Source organism: Corylus avellana, chromosome ca6 (genome assembly GCF_901000735.1).
Source record: "Corylus avellana chromosome ca6, CavTom2PMs-1.0".
NCBI classification, from domain to species: Eukaryota; Viridiplantae; Streptophyta; class Magnoliopsida; order Fagales; family Betulaceae; genus Corylus; species Corylus avellana.
In genome coordinates, this window is record NC_081546.1 from 3,656,439 (window position 1) to 3,676,568 (window position 20,130).

At 36.4% G+C, this 20,130-nt stretch overlaps 2 protein-coding genes and 1 pseudogene across 2 annotated transcripts; 1 reads left to right on the forward strand and 2 right to left on the reverse strand.

Moving 5' to 3' along the window:
- The first annotated feature begins 434 nt into the window (after positions 1–434).
- Positions 435–4,310, forward strand: LOC132184613 (large ribosomal subunit protein uL3). Its single transcript, XM_059598308.1, has 6 exons — positions 435–519; positions 1,172–1,272; positions 1,402–1,512; positions 2,306–2,610; positions 3,172–3,581; positions 3,815–4,310. The coding sequence occupies exons 2-6, from the start codon at positions 1,188–1,190 to the stop codon at positions 4,071–4,073; spliced, it is 1,170 nt and encodes a 389-aa protein (XP_059454291.1). The 5' UTR covers positions 435–519; positions 1,172–1,187; the 3' UTR covers positions 4,074–4,310.
- Positions 4,311–7,546: 3,236 nt separating this feature from the next.
- LOC132183988 (leucine-rich repeat receptor-like protein kinase TDR) lies at positions 7,547–11,034 on the reverse strand (annotated as a pseudogene).
- Positions 11,035–15,482: 4,448 nt separating this feature from the next.
- On the reverse strand, positions 15,483–19,570 carry LOC132183606 (glycine-rich cell wall structural protein 2-like). The gene is made up of 9 exons (XM_059596960.1): positions 19,348–19,570; positions 19,100–19,225; positions 18,640–18,720; positions 18,390–18,478; positions 18,209–18,283; positions 17,365–17,426; positions 17,227–17,286; positions 16,420–16,632; positions 15,483–15,907 (listed from the first exon to the last, which is right to left on the reverse strand). Exons 2-9 carry the CDS (start codon positions 19,220–19,222, stop codon positions 15,822–15,824), a joined length of 789 nt encoding a protein of 262 aa, XP_059452943.1. The 5' UTR covers positions 19,223–19,225; positions 19,348–19,570; the 3' UTR covers positions 15,483–15,821.
- Positions 19,571–20,130: the final 560 nt, after the last annotated feature.

Here is a 20,130-nt window from a genome sequence, read left to right on the forward strand (position 1 = left end):
GATCACCCCACCTTAAACTTCTTTTTTTTTTTTTTTCTTTTAAATATTTATTTATTTATTTATTTGAAGGTAAATTTGTGATGTTAAAAAAATTATCTTGAAAAATAATCAAAAATTTTATAGGGGATCATTTTATTATGAAGGTCAAATAATACAGATTATTTTTCAGAAGGTCAAATAATATAACCAATTTAATAATTTCTTAAAAAAAAAATGGAGAGAATAAATTAACTTCCTTCAGTATGTTGGGTGTGAAAAGTGGAATAAAATCTTCTCCATTTCTTTTTTATTTTATTGTATTTAATTGTATATATTATACTATGTAATGAATATATTGCCATTTGCCACCCCATTTAAATTTTTTAAATTAATAACATGGTAGAAATTTAAGGCAGGGGCTCTTATATAATTATAAAAACCATTGGGGTTGGTTTTGTAAATCTAATTATTATATAAACAGCCGCTAGGGTTTATTCCAAACTCTATTGCGGGTGCTGTGGCCGTCTTGCCGAAGCTCAGGTTCTTGTTCATCTGCTCTCTAGCTCTCTCGCTCTCTCTGTCTCTGTTTGTTCGTTGCCCAGAAACTGGAACAAAGAAAATGATTCTTATTAGATTCATAATCTTGGTTTGCGCTATTTTAACGTTCATTTCCTTAGCAACCAAACACATCATTATACTCTTATTATAATCTCGCACCTTGTATTGGATTCGTTACTACTGTTAGGATTTTGGCCATTGATTAACAAGACATTGTTCTTTGTTCATTTGCTTGAATCTGATTCTTCATATATTTCTTTGTGCGTGCTAGTACTTCTTATGTTGCCGTATTGATAAACTTCAACATGAAATCTTATTATTGTTGTTTTTGATTTTAGATTTCGTTTAACCTTATAATTTTTTCTACATTATCTATTAAGCTTATATATTTTTTATTTGGAAGACATGTTGATTTTAAAGTGTTACTTTTGTCATTAAATTACTCTCTAGCTAAAACAATGAATTTCTACCGAAAAATATTGTTTGAAAATTGTCTTTTTTTTTTTTTTTTTTCTCTGTTTTTGGTAAAATGCTCTTTATGGTTGTATTAGCTTGAAATGATTTGTATATTGGTACCAACGCAAGAGCCTTTAACACGTATGCTTAGTATTAAAGTTGTTGATGTTTTCTGTAGGTGAAGCAGGGAGAAAATGTCTCACAGGAAGTTTGAGCATCCCCGGCATGGATCCCTTGGATTTCTTCCAAGGAAGCGAGCTGCCCGTCACAGGGGAAAGGGTATGTAATTAGGTTATTTGTTATCTGACATGCAGTGTTTTCTTGCTTGATCATTCAGGGAAAGATTGAATTTTTGCAATTTATGCTTTTTGTGAATCTAATGATTATTGGTGACCTCGACTTATTCAGTGAAGGCTTTTCCCAAGGATGACCAAACCAAGCCTTGCAGGCTCACTGCCTTTTTGGGCTACAAGGCTGGTATGACTCACATCGTCAGGGAGGTTGAAAAGCCTGGATCAAGTGAGTGAATTTCTTAATTGTTTATTCTTTAAGCATCATAGACTGATTTATAGCTTTGATTTCTATTTACTGATTGATGTTAAAGATATCTTGAATGTATAAAAATTGGTATATACTTAGTAGAATGGTGGAATGGACTACATATATACGGGTGGTTACCTTAAATACTGGAGTGGTTTGGAAAGTTTGTGATATTTTATTTAGCCAAATGTCTCTAAAGTAAGGTGACAATTATTATTATTATTATGTTTTTCCATGTTTTTGCTTGCAGTTTCATTGTCCATTGCACTTTTTGCTTGCAAATGTTTTGCTACTCTATCTCTTGCAACAATATTATTTCCCTTATATTTTCTTTTGTTTGCTAGGGGAAGTAATAAGTGACCATAATTCGTTCAATGTTTCCTTCATGTTAACCAGTGAATAGGATTCTTTCAATTTCACTTGAAATTTCACGGTCAATACTTTTAAATGACGTGGCAACATATTTACCACGTGGCATTCTGAAATAAGATCTTGACCATGAAATGACTCCTCAATTTCAATGAAATGGAAAGAATTCTTGTCCATTAACCAGATGTATTTTAGCTTAAATAAATTCAATTTGATGTCAAATGATTTTCTTAATTTATCTCCCCCTCCCCCTCCCTCCCCTTGGGGCAAAAAACTTGAATATAAAAAAATGATTTTTTTTTAAATGATTTTTATATGGTCAACCCTTTTGCTATTAGAGTTTCTCCTACTTGCAATTTTCATTTGTCTTTTTTTATCTTATATTTTTATTTTTTATTTTTAGAACTTCACAAGAAGGAGACTTGTGAGGCTGTTACCGTTGTTGAGACTCCTCCAATGGTTATTGTTGGAGTTGTTGGCTATGTGAAGACACCACGAGGCCTTCGCTCATTGAACACTGTGTGGGCTCAGCATCTGAGTGAGGAGGTGAAGCGGAGATTCTACAAGAATTGGTGCAAGTCCAAGAAGAAGGCTTTCACAAAATACTCAAAGCAATATGAATCTGAAGACGGAAAGAAGAATATCCAAGCACAGCTGGAGAAAATGAAAAAATACGCCACTGTTATTCGGGTTTTGGCTCACACTCAGGTATGAACATTCAAATTGGTATCACAATTCTCATGCCTTTAAATTTACATTGACGTTAAATTTATTTTTCTATCTCATGGTTCATGAAATTTATAATTTGATTTTTGCTGTAGCATGTGATTGGAACCCAAGATGTTCTCTAAATATATGATTTTTGGTGCTGGATTATGAAGTCCCAGTACCAAAATTTGAGAATTAACATATTTTAGAGCTCTATATATTTTTAAATGATTGCCATAAACCCAAATAAACTTATACCAGCACTTCAATTTTTATGTAGCCAGATCTGGCTTTTCTTTGGCTACAACAGGTTATAAACTAACATATCCCAATTGGAATTGAAATTCGATTCTTAAAATTAATTAAGATTGAAAAACCTTTGAGACTTTTTTTTTTGCTTACAGTCCTTTCTTGATAGGTAACTTATTGATGATATCTTCATATGCATGAAGATAGGGCATATCTTCATTTGACATGGCATACTTAATTTTTTGTTTCCTGCTTCATTGACCTCTATGGTCCTAGGCTAATACATGAGTGCTTCTGGCTGATGTAACACAGATTAGGAAAATGAAGGGATTGAAGCAGAAGAAAGCACACCTGATGGAGATCCAGGTCAATGGTGGAACTGTGGCTCAGAAGGTGGACTATGCGTACGGCTTCTTTGAAAAGCAAGTCCCTGTGGATGCTGTTTTCCAGAAGGATGAGATGATTGACATTATTGGTGTGACAAAGGGTAAAGGTTATGAAGGTGTTGTCACTCGTTGGGGTGTTACCCGCCTTCCCCGTAAGACTCACAGGGGTCTAAGGAAGGTGGCTTGTATTGGTGCCTGGCATCCTGCCAGAGTCTCGTTCACAGTTGCCAGGGCTGGTCAGAATGGATACCACCACCGAACAGAGATGAATAAGAAGATCTACAAGCTTGGCAAGGGTGGGCAGGAGACACATGCTGCTTGCACCGAGTTTGACAGGTTAGTTGCTTGAGTGAACTTTGAAATTCTTCAGATGGTAAAAAAAAATGTTTCCCATGCTCAGGTGTTTGCCTAAGAACTCTTTGGCCTTAGGACTCCTGTGGTGATATTTGATCCTCTAGTAGGAGTGGTCTATATACTAGGCATGTCCAATTCGAATGTTATCTTACAGGCTACTTTTGATAAATACATGATATTGTTAATTAACATTTATGACTTTGTTGATGTATTAGGACTGAGAAGGAGATTACTCCAATGGGTGGCTTCCCTCACTATGGTATTGTCAAGGATGATTATCTTATGATCAAGGGGTGCTGTGTTGGACCTAAGAAGAGGGTTGTTACGTTGCGCCAGTCTCTGCTCAAGCAGACATCACGTGTTGCTCTTGAGGAGATCAAACTCAAGTTCATCGACACCTCCTCCAAGTTTGGGCATGGTCGCTTCCAGACAACACAAGAGAAACAGAAGTTCTTTGGACGGGTCAAGGCATAATAATATCCCCTTGTCAGGTGTTTTGGTCATCAGGTTAATTTAGGCTATGCCATGCAATTTTCTATATGGACAACTTTGAGTCTCGTAATTTGTTTCTGTGGTTTGACATGCTGAGGATTTATTTCTTTGGTTCGTCATGTTGAGGTTTTGAACGGTATTTTGGCTAAGTTTTGTATTGGTAAGGATATTGAGATTTCAAATGATTATTACTGCTTTGAAATTTTGGTTGTCGTTCTATTTTTGTTGTTTGCCTTGAGTGATAGATAGCTGCACTTTACATCTTTTAGTATGCCATTTTTTGTGTGGATAAATAATGGAGTTTTACACAAAGCGCAAGGCACATGAAGCACCTAACTAAAACAGGCAAAACTAAAACCCAAATACAACAAGAAAAACTCAATGAACCCAAGACAAATTCTTACTTTAACTTCTCGCCTTAGGCTTCAAAATCTATCGACCGATACTCTTCACAAGAGTAATGATGCATTGCACGCCTGGCGTGCATCAACAGTGATGCACGCCAGACACAAAATTTTATTTTATTATTATTTTATTATTATTTTTTAAAAAAAAAAAAAAAAAAAAAAAAATTTGCACTGGCGTGCGTGGGACGCCCACGCACGCCGCGTGCATTGTATCATTACTCCTCTTTCACAATATAAGCCTTTGTTTATATGTATTTGATTAATTTTGCTTTACGGGTATGGATTACTTTTTTAGTTAGACTCGAAAGAGTAGATTAATTGGTTAGAAATCATGCCTCAAAATACTGGTTTGTTAAAAATATGACTAGGTGGTGTGCATTCTCCACTATTGTTTATAATTGATTTGCGTAAACATAATTGGGTTTCATTTGTTTGACAAGGCATGTGAAAATCGCAAGTCTGTATAGCCCATTGGTCTAATGTATATGCCTGTGAGATGATTATGGGTTTTATTTGGTGGAATGGCAAGATTTTTCTTCCACTAATAATTGATGAAAGACATTGAGATATTTGCTTAGTTCCATACTTGATTGCGAAGTAGTCCTAACCAAAGAAGCTAAAAAGGACTACCTGGTTAAGTTGCTTTGCTTTATAAACACGAATTCCAATTTAGAAAATATTTGCTTTTTAAGTTTCTAGCCACCAATTCAAATTAACATTAGGGGATCTATCAATGCAAGTCACTTGAACACTGTGATTGATGAGTGGGTTAAGCGGGCCAATGGGAAGTAATGAGGCTAGTCCCCCTGAATGAAGAAGTAGTGGACCCCCTTCTTGCGCATGTGCTACCTTTTTCAAATTTCAGGCCAATCAGTGGTGCTTTTGAGTTTAAATGTTATTTTGTAATTTATTTCTTTATTTTAAGTAAATATTTTATAATTAGTTGGATTTTTATTTTTTAATCTTAATTTAAATACTAAAGTCTACTATTTTCTATAAGCTTAAGCTTTTATGATAATAAGTGATAATTTAAACATATGCCTAGCAAAGATGGAAGTTTGCAAATTTATAGTGATTTTGGATCTGCTTTGAAAATGAATGATCTTGGGACCAAGCACTAAAAGATAACCTATATGTTTATTGATGCAGGTTCCAACTAAATTACTAGGACGAGGACGCAATTTTAAGTTTGCTAAATTTATTTTTTCAACCTTTTTCAATGAATCATTATTTGAATTATAATTAAATGATCAAATTATAATAGAGAAGACGTGCTTAATTCAAATTAGCCAAACTTATAAAGATGTGAAATAAAAGGCTTCTCTTTCTTCCTTCTTTCTAGTGATCTTCGCTTTATGAAGCGTGATTCCGAACCGATTGAATTATCTCATAAGACACTAGTTCATTTGGTTTTATGATAAGGATAATAAGTTTTACTCATTAGACTTTATTATGATTAATGGATACAACATCTCACTTTTTACAGCGTAGAGCAGTTGTCAGCCACGTATCAATCAAAGCAATATTCCATTTTTGTCTTAGAAAAGACCTACACCTAAATATTATTAAAAAAAATACAAAATTACACTTGCAAATAAAAAAATAATAACAAAAAAATCCAGTGGCCATGAGTGGGCCTAGTGACCCTCAACAAGTGACATGGTCACCAATTTGGTTTTTTTTTTAAAAAAAAATTGGAAAAACTTCACTTTAAATTCTTAAATTACCGCGCGTTTTGACAAGCCTTCCGAACTTAAAATCTCACAATTTAAACCTGACGGAATGATTCAAATTGACTGCAATTGAAAGTTCAGTGGTTCAAATTGAGAGGTTTTGAAGTTTGGAGGTTTGTCAAAACGCACGGTAATTCAAAAGTCTAAAGTGAAGTTTTTTTTTTTAAAAAAAAAATTGTAATGATTGCTCATTTTTTAAAACAAAATTGTAAGGATATCTGCTTTCATTTTTGGTAGAGAGGGCTATTGCAATTTTCAGAGACATTGCAAGTTCATAATATAACATTGCAAATTGACTAATAGTTTCAAAGGATGCATGTACTTCTTATTCCAAGAAACTACAAATGGCTCAACAGTAGAAGGCCCATTTAGTAAATCAAAAGGATTCTGAGCTCAAGTTCTTACGCTCCTCAACAATTGCGACAATAGCTTTACGGGTCCACTCCCGCAAGACCTTGTCAACCTCTGCTTTCTCGCGCGAGCACTCGACCTCGGCAAAAGCTACTTTGAAAGTAGTGTCCCAGCGGGCTACGGTGGTTTATTGATGCTCAAGGTGGGAACATGTTGGACGGTCCGAGACCACCACAGTTGAGGTTCTTAACGCAACTCGAGCATGTGGAGATTGGCTACAACAAGCTCAATTACTTGGACATAAAATCAGTAATGTAGGGGCGTTTGAGCTTAACTAATTATGGATTAGTGGTTCATTAAATTCGAAAGAATAAGCACGTAACATAAATATTACTTGTCTTTTTTTTTTTTTTTTTGGTACAATGGGTTATATATATATTGCAATTTTCTAATAGTTTTTGCGACCTTGTTTTGACGGCCGTACGTATCTTGTCTTTCAATTGTATTTGCTTCTGTTTCTGTGTGTTGTTTTGGTTTCCAAACTCATCTATTAAAAAAAAAAAAATCACATATCGTCCTCTTTAACTTGTTGACAACTCACAAGTTTTTAATGCACGGAAACACCATGCAAACGGAAAGATAAGTACATACTACATAGACGTTCATCAAGATGGAAGCACTCTATACACCCGCTTATATATACAGGCCGGGCCAACCACATGGAGCCTCAAGTTTTTTTCAAACTTTTTTAAAAAATGTCCTTGGAATTTTTTTTAAATAGAATATGCCTCTCAAATTTTTTTACTTTTAACTTTTGTCCTCCCAAACTATAAATGCTAGTTTCGCCCCAATATGCTCTTATATATATATATTACAACAATCATACATTCACCCATGAGTACAAATTTCATGTTTTTTTTTTTTTTTTTCTCCTTGTGGTGGGAGTAGCTAAAAACCTTAAAGATTAAGAACTTTGTCCTCTATCTTCAGTTAAGACAGTATGGTTAACAAATGGCCTCTTGGGCTTAGCTTTATCCAGCATCAACATGACATCCCTCATGGAGGGTCGGTCGGCCGGGTTCCGTTTGGTGCAAAGCAATGCAATTCCAAGCATTTGCACCATTTCCTGCCTGACGGGTTCATATGATGATGCTTCTAAACTCTTGTCTAAGATGTCATTGATACCATCCTCGGTCCCAATCTTAGACCTTACCCAATCCACAATGGTCTCCCCCTCCCCATATTCAGCACCTAATGGTCTTTTCCTGGTTAACATCTCCAATAACACCACCCCATAACTATAAACATCACTCTTTCCATCAACTTGTAGAGTGTTAGCATATTCTGCAACAAAACATGTACGTCGTAATTTAGCTCTAATGAACACCACAAAGTGTTGAAATACAAATGCATGCATGCCAACGTGGGTGCATTATACCATAGAAAAAGAAAAGCCCGTTTTTCATTATTCGAGCCTCTATATATATATTAGGGTTTAAGAAGTGCAACTCAACTTGGGTCAGATTTCATCACCCGATAAATAATACTAAGAGCATGTTTGAGATTGCGTCGGAAAGTAGAACTTTTAAAACTAAAAAGAGCATTATAGAAAAAAGTATCATTTTTAAACCTTTTTTGTAAATGCGTTTTAACTATTTTTAGAGTAAAAGTTAAAGAAATACTTTTGAAATTTTTTACCAAGCATGCCAACTTTTTGTTTGGAATAACTCTCTAGCTAGGTATTAAAAGTACTTTTATATTTCTAAACACAATCAGGCTTTAAACAAACATTCCAAACCGCACCTGGTGCAATGTAGCCAAACGTTCCTGCAATGACCGACATTGGCTCATCACTCTGGATCAACTTTGCCAGCCCGAAATCTCCCACCTTGGCCTCCATCTCTTCATCTAACAAAATATTATCGGGTTTCAGATCGCGATGCACGATCACGGTGTCATAGTCGTGGTGAAGGTAGCAAATCCCTTTAGCCACCCCGAGCGCAATCTTATATCGCGTGACCCAATCGGCTATCAATGACGACCCTCCCTCCTTCCATGCAATAAAAGGGACAAAGTCCCATTGGGCATGTACTCGTACAGTAGCATGGTGCATTGCCCATCGCCGCTGCACCCTAACAATCTCAATATGTTTCGGTGCCTCACTTTGCCTAGCACCTCTATCTCGGCCAACACTCCTTTCCTCCTCAACTCGTCCACTCCGTGATTGCCCAACAGTTTCTTCACTGCTATTATTAAACCACCTGGCATCTCTACCTTGTAAACCGTCCCCTGGGACCCTGCCCCCAGGATCTTATCCTCTGTGGTGGACAAACACTGGACCACATCATCTGCAGTGAAGTTCAACCGCTGGAAAGGAGTCAACCTCCACATCCCAATCTCGATCTCGTGGTCGTCACTGACCCGAATTCGACGCCGCCTCACAAACAAGCCTATCACGAATAGGCTTATCGTGAATATGCCTATTCCAACCGCCAAGGCGATTCTCCACGTTATGGCCCTGACCCTCCACTCGGGCTGCTCCCTGTGAACCTCAATGACATTCGCACAGGGCTTCGCCAATGCCTCACCACATAGACCCTTGTTCCCCAAAAATGACGATGGATGCATGTTTGAGAACATCGCACCAGATGGGATGGGTCCGATTAGCAAGTTGTACGAGACGTTGAAGCTTGACAATGTGGTACAATTAGCGAAATTGGATGGGATCGTGCCCGTCAAAAAATTACGCGAAAGATCAACTTCGGCAATTGACGGAAGCGTGGAGATCTCCCAAGGGATCATGTCGCTCAGTGAATTACGACCAAGTTTCAAGAACAGAAGCCTCTGACAATGGCCAATATCTGAACGAATGGAACCGTTGAGAGAGTTGCCTTCGAGCTCGATCTTGTATAGGCTTTGACACCAGATGAAGCTAGGGATTTCTCCCATGAGCTTGGCAGAATTGGCCGAGAAGATCAGCAACTTCGTTGCATTCCAGATGTTCTCGGGCAAAATGGCGTGGAATTGGTTATAGGAGATGTTGATGTACTCTAGCTTGATGGCATTGAAGAGATCATCTGGGATTGGCCCTGAGAAGTTGTTTCTGCTCAAGTCAACGAATGTCAGATTCGACAAGGACCCGAAACCGTAAGGAATGGAGCCGTTTAGTTGGTTGTTTTGGATCCGAAACCAAGACAATGAAGTGCAGTTGGTTAACGATCTCGGGATCTGATCGATGAGCCGGTTGGAGAATAGAACCAACGAGGATAGCCTATTTCCGAGGCAGAGGTTCGGTGGGATTTGACCGGTTAGCAAGTTTGATGACACGTCGAGACTTTTCAACTTGGCATTGGAACCGAGGTTTCGAGGGAGAGTACCGTTTAGGGAGTTGTTCCACAGTTCTAACGTGTCCAAGTTTGGTAATTTGCCGATCGTTTCCGGTATTTCTCCAATTAGGTTGTTGCTCTGTAGGTTCAACCAAGTGAGTCTCTCTAAGGTGCCCAATCCTTTTGGAATCATCCCGCAAAGGCGGTTTTCGGAAAGGTCTAGAATCTTTAGGGCTTTCAACTTCCCAAAACTCACGGGGATTTTTCCAGAAATTCGATTCTCGTAGAGGTACAACTCCTCGAGCATCGTTAGGTTGCCTAGTTCAGGTGGAAGAGTGCGAGAGAGATTGCTATTAGAAATGTCCAAGTGCCTAAGCTTCGACAACAATGAAAGTTCCACGGGTATGCCGCTTTCGAACTTGTTGTAATGAATCTTCATCTGCTCGAGCTGCTTCAATAAGCCCAACTGTGGTGGTATTGGACCGTCCAACACGTTTCCGGCCAGGCTGAGAAGCTTGAGCCTCGGAAAATCACCATAGCTCGCTGGGATGCTACCTTCAAAGTAGTTTCCGCCGAGGTCGAGTAGCTCTAGGAAGCGGAGGTGGATGAGGTCTTGTGGGAGTGGACCGGTGAAGTTGTTGTCGAAAGCGTCGAGGACACGCAAGAACTTGAGATTGGAAATCCCAGGTGGGAATGTTGAGTTGAACTGGTTATGGCTGATATCTAGGGTCCTAAGCTTGGCAAGCTCGAAAATAGCGGGTTGGAGAGGTCCATCGAATTTGTTGGTACTCAAGTTCAAGTGGATTAAGCCTGACAAATACCGGACTCCGGCCGGGATTGCACCAGAGAGATTGCGGCGAGAGAGGTCGAGGGTGGTGATTTGTGTGGAATTGGGGTTGCATTTGACACCTTTCCAGGAACACCAAATTGGGTCAACTTGGGAATTAGGCTTACTAGTGGAAAAGGCGGAAGTTAGTTCCCAATCATGCAAGTTGGAGAGAGGGTCTTTGAGGGAAGATTTCAGAGATAAAAGGGAGAGGAGCTGGAGAGGCACAACTGAGGGAGTGGAGGTCTGCAATAGCAAAGAGAATGTAAAGAAGAGAAGAAAAACAGAACGAGGTTTCATGGTTTTGGGGTTTGAGAGAGATGGGTTAAGGTGGGTGTTAGTTAGAGTTGTCTTTGAGGGGTTTGGATGAACTCTTGCTTCCTCACGTATGCATTTTATAGAGAAGCTGGTAAGTGCTTATAGATTCCTTTCACTTCTCTATAACTCAATTTATTGTGATGCGGTCAATTAATAAATTAAAGCTACCCCTTCAATTTTATGACTGCTTTTTAATGCACTTTGTTTAATTTTTTTTTTGTTTCTCTATGTTTTTACTAGAAATTTCATTTCCCATTGCACTTTTTTGCTCACAATTAAGTATTTTGCTGCCTATGTCCTGCAAGTATATAATTGTTTCCTTATATTTTGCTTTGTTTTGTTTGATAAGGCATATATGCATATGAATAAGTAACATCTATACTATAATGTTTCCTTCCATGTTAACCAGTCGTATTAAGCTTAGTAAATTCAGTTTTTGATGTAATTGTTGCTGTTGATGTCAAATGATTTTTCTTAATTTATAGTTGAATTTATTATTATTATTTTGAACTTTAGAAGGAGACTTGTGAGGCTGTTATTGTTATGTGAAGACAGCACGTGGCCTTTGCTCATAATTATGTCCAAGTTTGCTTCATAAGATTATTATTTTTTTTATAAGACTTGAATAGTTGAGCTTCCACATGAACATGTTTTCCTTATCTTCTTCATCTCACGTGTAATTATGAAGCTTTAGCTTTATACTTGTTGACTGTGTTTGGCAAATGAATGAAAAAAAAGGGAGTGATTACATATTTAATTGAAATGAAAGAAAAAAGTAAGAATGTTTTATATAAAAAAATTTATTTTTGTAGTAATTTTTTTATTTGAATAGTAATAATAATTAATTATTGATGTGATGTAAAAAATAAGAATGTTGAAGTTGATTTTAAAAAAAAAAAAAAAAAATTTGGGATTGAGGTCTTGGTCCGGTCCAACCTCTTACCAAACACAGCCGTTAGTCCCCCGACATTGACTAAAACTTGATCATTTGCTTGTGTAATAATGAAAATTGACGAAAAGTACTTGGCCCGTACTTTCATGTGTACATGATCATTACATGTAATAATGAAAACTGATGAAAAATTGACCATTTCCGTGTGCAATAATGAAAATTAATGAAAACTTAATAATGCAAACTATGTAGGCAACTTTCAAAAAAATAACTCCACTTTACAAAATGGATGTGAAAAACATGAGTTTTATGAGCGAGGTTGATCTCGATCAATTTTGAAGGAGCCAATTAACTAGTGATATGAACGACCACGATTGGCTAAATTATTGATAGTCTATTTATGTTAGATTTTTCAATACCCATGGTTAACTTTTTATGAAATAAATTTCAATTGTCCATGGTAGAAAGCACGTGGAAAGAGAGAGAGAAACGAGAAGTTATATGATAGTCATATTATTATTTGTTCCTCATTGGTTTCTCACAGAGGATTGTTCATCAATTGGTTTGGCTATTTTCTGTCATCATAGGGATTTGTCTTCAAAATTAGGGCTGCAGAAGCGGTTATTAATTATTGACTATAACCGCTAATCGTAACCGCTTAGGCGGTTATCGGTTATTCAAATTAATAACCGCTTTTTTTATATGAGTTTTTGAGGTTTTTAAGTGTTTTGAGCTTATTTTAAATGTTTTGGGCTAAAGTATTCCCAAAAAGATGAAAAGAACATGTTTTTTTTTAGCCAAGCAATGTTTTTGAATAAAGCTTAACACAAAACATCACATACCACATTATATTTAATATACATGCAGTCAGTGGCGGAGCCACGTGAAGGCCAGAGGTGGCCACGGCCCCTACGTGGGATTTAAAAAAAAAAAAAATTTACACAGGCCCCTTCAAACTATTAAGAGAAAAATATATAAGCGGCCCCTTCGTGAAATTTTTTAAACTCCTCCATTATTCCTTGACTTCTCAAATCTCGCGCTTCACCTTCTTTTTCCTTTCTTTTTCTTATTTTTCTTCTTTTCCCACCTTCTCTGCCAACTTCCTCTTTCTTTCTTTTTTTTTTTTTTTCTTTTTTTTTAATTTTTATTTTCTTCTTCCCCACCACTCACTTTGTTTTATATTATTTACTTAATTTCTCTGTCTCCCACTATCCACTCTCTTTCTTTTGTTTTTTGTTTTCCTCCCTTTCTCAAGCTTCCGGCTTCTTCTCTCCCTTTCTCTTCTCCCTCTCTCTCCCTTAGTGGTTTAGTCCCTCTCAATTTCTCAAATCAAATACTCTCTCAGGTTTCGACTTTATTAAATTAAGGCTTTCGATATGTAAATTTGATATTAGTTCATTGGAGTTTGATCCTGGATTGCGTCATCACATATGAGAATATGATGTTAATCAATGAAGTGCAAAATAACTCAACGCATGTCACACTTTTTGAGGTTTGTACTCTATGTTTAATTCCTAATTTAAGTGGTCTTGTAATTTGAATATTTTTGTTATTAACTATTGAGGATATTGGTTGTTAGAATTTAAATATTTAACTGGAGAATTTGACATAATTCTAAACTCAATTCATCATTGTATTTAAGTACCAGTGATTAGAAAAAGAAGAAAAAATAGAAAAAAAGTACAAGTTCATTACATGGTGAAAATTTTTTTTTCCTAATAATTAAAAAAAAAAAAGAAAACTTAAGAAAAAAAAATTTAGTTTAGCGGCCCCTTCAATATGAAAAGGCTAGCTCTGCCACTGCATGTAGTCATACATGGCCAAAAACACCAAAACAGCGTTGTTTTGGATGTTATATTATTATTATTATTATTATTATTATTATTATTATATAAGGGTAGTGGTTAGTGGTTATTAAATGCTTTTCCCTACCCTAAAAACTCTAACCGCAACCGCACTAGGCGGTTAGTTATTTTTTTATTTGTATACCAAAGTGGTTAGCAGTTGACGGGGCGGTTAGAGTACTAGCAGCAGACTTCCTATAGCTCATTCTCTTCCCTATGTAGGGAAAATCTCAACAAAAAAAAAAAAAAAAATCGCAAAAAAGCATTCACATCAAAACTCAAAAGCCCTAAATATAACCAACATCATTGGGCATCTACAATGTTTCTTAGATGCCCAATGTATTATTAAATTATAAAAAAACCAATTCTCTCTCCTCTCTCCTTCATATGTCCTAACAATTTCATCTCTCTTCTCTCATTGGTTGCAATGATAAAAAGAAATAGTATTTAATTCATATAAAAAAAAAAAGGAAATCTATTGGGAATCAAAAAATAGTTTTATTCCCTAAATTGAAAAAAAAAATTGTTGAAAAGCTGCTGCTACTACTCTTATAACTGCCTTATTTGAACACCCCTGCTCAAAATGCTTTGAACCCAAAAAAACAAAGAAAAAAAAAGAGAGAAAATGAGGTGGTAACTCGTGCATTTGCTTTAGAAAAAAAAAAAAAAAAAAAAACTCGTGCATTGCTTTTTATGATAAGGGATAATAAGTTTTACTCATTAGACTTATTGATTAATTTCTTTATTGGAATTATTGGCTCCTTTTTTATTTTATTTTATTTTATTTTTTATTGGGCTACAACATCCTCTCCTTACACGCAGAGCAGTTGTTGGAAAAGACCATTGATACTATGAGCCACGTTTCAATCGAAGCAATATCCTTCAAGACTATCAGAAAATTACGATGTACCATTTTTTATCTTAAAAGACCCACGGCTACAAGACAAAATTATATATATATATATATATATATATATATATATATATATATATATAATCCAGAGGCAATGGGTGGGTCTGGTGACCCTCAACAAGTGACATGGGTCACCAATTTTTTTTGTTTTTCTAATTTTCTAATTTTTTTATTTTTGGGTAATATTTTCATTCTTTGATACAGAAGACTATTGCAATTTTTTGATAATTTGAAGAGACATTGAGGTTTATAAGAACTTTGCAAATTGACTAATAATTTGAAAGGACGTATGTACTTTTTATTCCATGAAACTACAAATGGCTCGACCCCTTAAGGCCCATTTAGTAAATCAAATGGATTCATGTCCAACTGATGAGTTCTCGCAATTCATGACTGATTTCAAATTCATAGGATTTTTTTTTATTATTATTATTATTTTTGAATTGTTGTAACATAACAGTCGGTTTAATTTATTGAACTACGGAACAGCTTTGGTATGATCTGAACACCAGCACCTCACGGTCGCATCAATATCTTTGGCTAATCCAACCCTAATCAATTCCTACCAAAGAGATGTTGCATGCACCACTTTTTTATTTCAATGTTACCTCGGCTCTACTGTACCTTGAAAAGTATTAGATCACGCCCCTCTCATCTGTCTTGTGTGCTATAAGCCTATAACTATGGTAGCCATCTACATTCCCCTTACGACCATGAAAACCCCAAATAATAAAGAAACTTAGCTCACGGCTCAAAACACCATAGCCCAACAATGACAACAGACTAAAACCTTCTGATGCCCCTTTCAGAATTGTTAACTGTTAAGTATCAAAAATGAAAGAATGTACTGCCCTATTATTAATCTAAAACAAAAACGTGTAAATCTTCCAAGTTTTTGTCAGCAATAAAATAAAAGTTAGCCTACCTTCCAACTACAAAAACATGGCAACCGCACAATATGCAGCAGCTCACTATAACTAACATGCCTAGAAGATCATTAGTTAATTTTTTTTTTTTTTTTTCTCTTTTTCATTCTTCCCCTCGGAATAAGACATAATAAACAGAGCAGGCATCCCAAACTTTCTGCAACATAAACCAGATTTTATACTTTGCCTAGGGCTCAAGCATCTGCCTGGACTGGACCGTCTGATCTGGAACCCCATGCACGGCCACGACCCCTGCCCCTGCCCCGTCCACGCCCTCGTCCTATAAGACTCAAAATGGTTTGATTTAGCAAAAGGTAATCACCTGTTTTTCATTTGAAATACAAATTGCAAGAGCAAAATAATGACAACCTATGATAAACCTTAAACCCTAAAAAAAAAAATTGCATTAAGACACTTTCAGCCACATTTTATTCCATTAAGCTAATCATGCCAACCAACACAAGATATTGCAGCTAAACCTTATAAATATTTATGCAACTATCTCATGAAAGCCCTCAACAACAAAAAAGCATATGTCCTGACTTGTGAGATGGATTTAAGCTTCAAAGATTTAACCTCAAAGGTATTTCAATCGATTAGGGACCACACCTCATGAAACGAAATTTACTAATTCGAATCTCCCCTACCCCTTCCCCTTGGGGCCAATTACTTCTCAAAATAATAATAATAAATAAAGCTTTAAAGATTTTATATTTTTCCATCTTAAATGCTTTCAAAATATTTATTTAAAAACAAAACAAAACATTATAAATAAAATTTAAAGAAGCTTACCACGGCCATATGCAGGAGGCGCCCCTCCCCCATACTCATTCCCATAGTTATTATAACCACTAAAGTCTTGTTGCATATTCCCACCACCATACCCCCTTCCACGCCCACGATAGCCATGGTTTCGCCCCCGACCTCGTCCCCTACCTCCATATCCTCGCCCACCATCCAAGCCACCATCCCCATTGTATTCCACAACTCCATTGTTAAAACTCCCTGTACACAATAAATCACAACATCATTGCTCCGCACTATCAGAAGAGATGAGAAAGTACAATGCAAATTATGCAGATGGCCTAGTAGAAAAAAGTTCCAATGTGAAGAAAGAGCAAATGGTCATCAGCTGTTTGTTTTTCAAGCTTATGATCCACTTTCAAATATAAGCTAGCCAGTAAAACGTTCACAGAACTACCACAGCCAATGCAAATTCGTATGCTGACAGATAGTCATAACAATGACTAAAAACTTGTCCAACAAACATTCAAGAGCAAAAGATAAACATGCATGAGAACCTTAGTCACACTCCATTACCAACCAAAAAAAATAACACAACCACAAAGTAGTGACCATTATCAAATCAATATTCAGCAGCCCCTACCAAACCCTTGTGCCATTATTGCCTATGAGCAGTCCCAATCATCCAGTACCATACAAGATCCATAGGATACAGGGTGCTTAAGACTCAGAACTCAAACCCCCCACAAGGTAATATTCAAGTTCCAAAAATATTAGAAACAAAACAAAATAAAGACAAAAAAAAAACCCCAAAAAAAAAAAATAATAATTAAATATTGTTTTCAAGTGTCTTACCTCTTCCTCTGCCCCTTCGACGACCACCACGTCCTCTACCACGCATGCTAGGGGAGCCCTCTAATTCCACAAGAATAAAGTAACATTCATCAACATGCTTTACAAATATCAATACCAACCAAAAAGTTATTGCTTTACCTCCTTCATAATCATATTCAGTCAAGGGCTTCACTTGATCAGCTGGAATAGGTGGCATGTACCTGCAGTATAATAAAAGTAATCGACTGATAAATAAAAGGGCAGAGAGATGAATATGCACAAAGGGGTTGAAAAAAGACCAACCCTACATGGTTATTGGTTACCTTCCTAAAAAAAAATACGCGGAGTGTGAAATCATATTACATACACACTATATGGTGAAACAGGGTTGAACAAGAAAAATAGAAGTGCATACTACTCCAGGTTCATATCATCAACTTTCTTTAAACTCCCATATGTTCATACTTCATACATTTTGAAAAGCCCAAATGATGATCTGGTGATTGATCAGTGCAACTGCGCCCATAATTTTCTATGATCCATATCACTGACTCTATAGATCCATTTATAATGTTACAATTTCAAACAAACCTAGTGTTAAAAACCTTTAAATTGTTTAACAAAAAAAAAAAAAAAAAAGAGCCCTATAACCAATATCTACTCAAAAAACAGAAGACAGAAGAGCAAGAACTTTTGTTCATCAAGAAGTTCAAGTAAATATCCAGCATGAGATGTTTTCTTAATAAGTAATATCCACCATAAAATATATGATAGAAATATCGACAGATCATAATCATAACAACCCTGAAAATGGATGGGAGTTCGTACTTCATTCCACAACCTGGAAATAGTCTCAATTAATAATTATTTTCGAAATCAGAGTATTAACAAGGAAATATCTATACATCCAAGAGGAGAGATAAAATTTTTTTGCATATGTGAACAAAGTAAAACTTAAAAAATTAAACCAATAAGCTTCAGATGCAATATAGTACTAGCATACCCCGTGGAGGATGTATCTAGTTCCTTCTTGGACAAAGTAATTGTTATAATTGATACATGGCGAGTAGTCTCCAGGCTGCAACATTTGAGGAAAACATCAGCCCAACAGCCATCATAAAAGTTTTCTTTTCAATAAGCAGAACAGCAACAGCACAAAAATGGTACAACTATATGATTCTTACGGAAGAAGTCCCTCTTCTAGTGGCTCCCACATGTCAGTTATGTTGGTAGAACCAATTGCCGTGTTCTGATGAAGATCAGCAATCCTTCTCTGGGAAATAAAACAAATTCTGACGGGTAAAACACAATTTGCAAGCAGGCACAAAAAGAACCATGAATATCAATAAAACTAATAAACAATGAGCTTGCACAAATTGAACAGAGAAAGAAAGGGAATAGCAAGGAAAAATATAAGTTATGCTAGTAAAGTACCTTAATCAATTCAGCAATCATCACCGTCTTGTTTATAGCTCTACCCATGGCTTTAAGAGCAATTTCATTAGATCCTTTCTCCTGATTCAAAGATAGAAATCGTCAAATGGAAAAGATAAAAAAAGCGAAAAGCACTAATATAAATATTACAAACGTCTGAATATAACTAATTAGAACACCCTCTTTTTTTTGACAAAATAATAATTCTAGAACTCAGCAAAATGGTAAGATAAAGAAATGGCAACATGAACGCAACTAAATATCACATGTAAACAGAACTTCTGTTTCCAAGTAATGCCTACCAAAAATACCACAATTTCAACAAAATAACAAACACTGGCGCATCTAAAAGTACAGGCATGGTTTCAACAAATATAGTAACTAACAATGGAACAACAAATATGGTAACTAACAATGTCCATTTGTTCCACAGAGGTAGAGAGAGCGAGGGGATTTGGACCTGGAGCAGAGTAGTGGCATAGGTAATGTAGTTCCTCATCCTCCCCTGAGTGGTAATGCGAATCTCATTCTCGTTAATCGGCGTCTCCGGCCTCGGCTTCTCCACCCTCTGATACCGATCCATACTCTACAAACCACAAAAATCCACCGCTATGTTCACGATTTTTCAAAACCAAACCTAGATCTGAAGCAAAAAAAAAAAAAAACGAAATAACAAGGTCACAAAATCTAGGGTTAGGTTTGTGTTACCGTTGAATTGTTCTGCGAAGAAAGAGTATCTGAACTCTGAAAACCCGCTCAACGAATTGAGATAAGCCCTGGTTTTCTTCTTCTTTCTACCCTTTTTCAGTTTTCTCAATGGTTTTGCGCTTGCGTGGCGCTCTCTGCTATTCCTCTCTTTTATCACCAATGAGCCCTAGAGAAAGTAGGGCTTACGAGGGCGGTCATATCGCCAAGGAGACCGCCTTATCAAACTGACTGAGATAAGAGAGATTTGCCTTTCTGGCTGATGACGTGGGTGTAATTTCTTGTTCTGTCGGGCACACGACGACAGGTCCCGTGACGTGGCGGGAAGACGGCGCCGTTTTGGTGATATTTGGCCTTATCTTTGCGGCAAACCGTGTTTAGAAAATTGTTGGCTTAATTACTTGTTTTAGTATTTGTGGTTTAATGCGAAATGAAACAGATCATTCAGTTTAAAAAAGTATCATAGCCGGTACTTGTCATCCAATAATTTAACCACCTGGCTTTAGGTGATGAATCTTTGACTTATGTGGATGAGGATAGACTATCAGTGTTATTTAATGTTTTATATTATAGAACCCTTGATCATCGAAGAGGGCTTGTATCTATTGATGTTAATACCAATAAAACAAATACACTTGCGTCGGGACAGTTGGGGTATGCTTAAGAGGCATATCTAGTGGAAACATCTAGCGGAAATTTATTATTGGTACGGAGGTTCTTCGATTTTCGATGACCTGACGGTTAAAGTATGACAGGTTGTTTCGAGATATACAAATACGTGCTAGA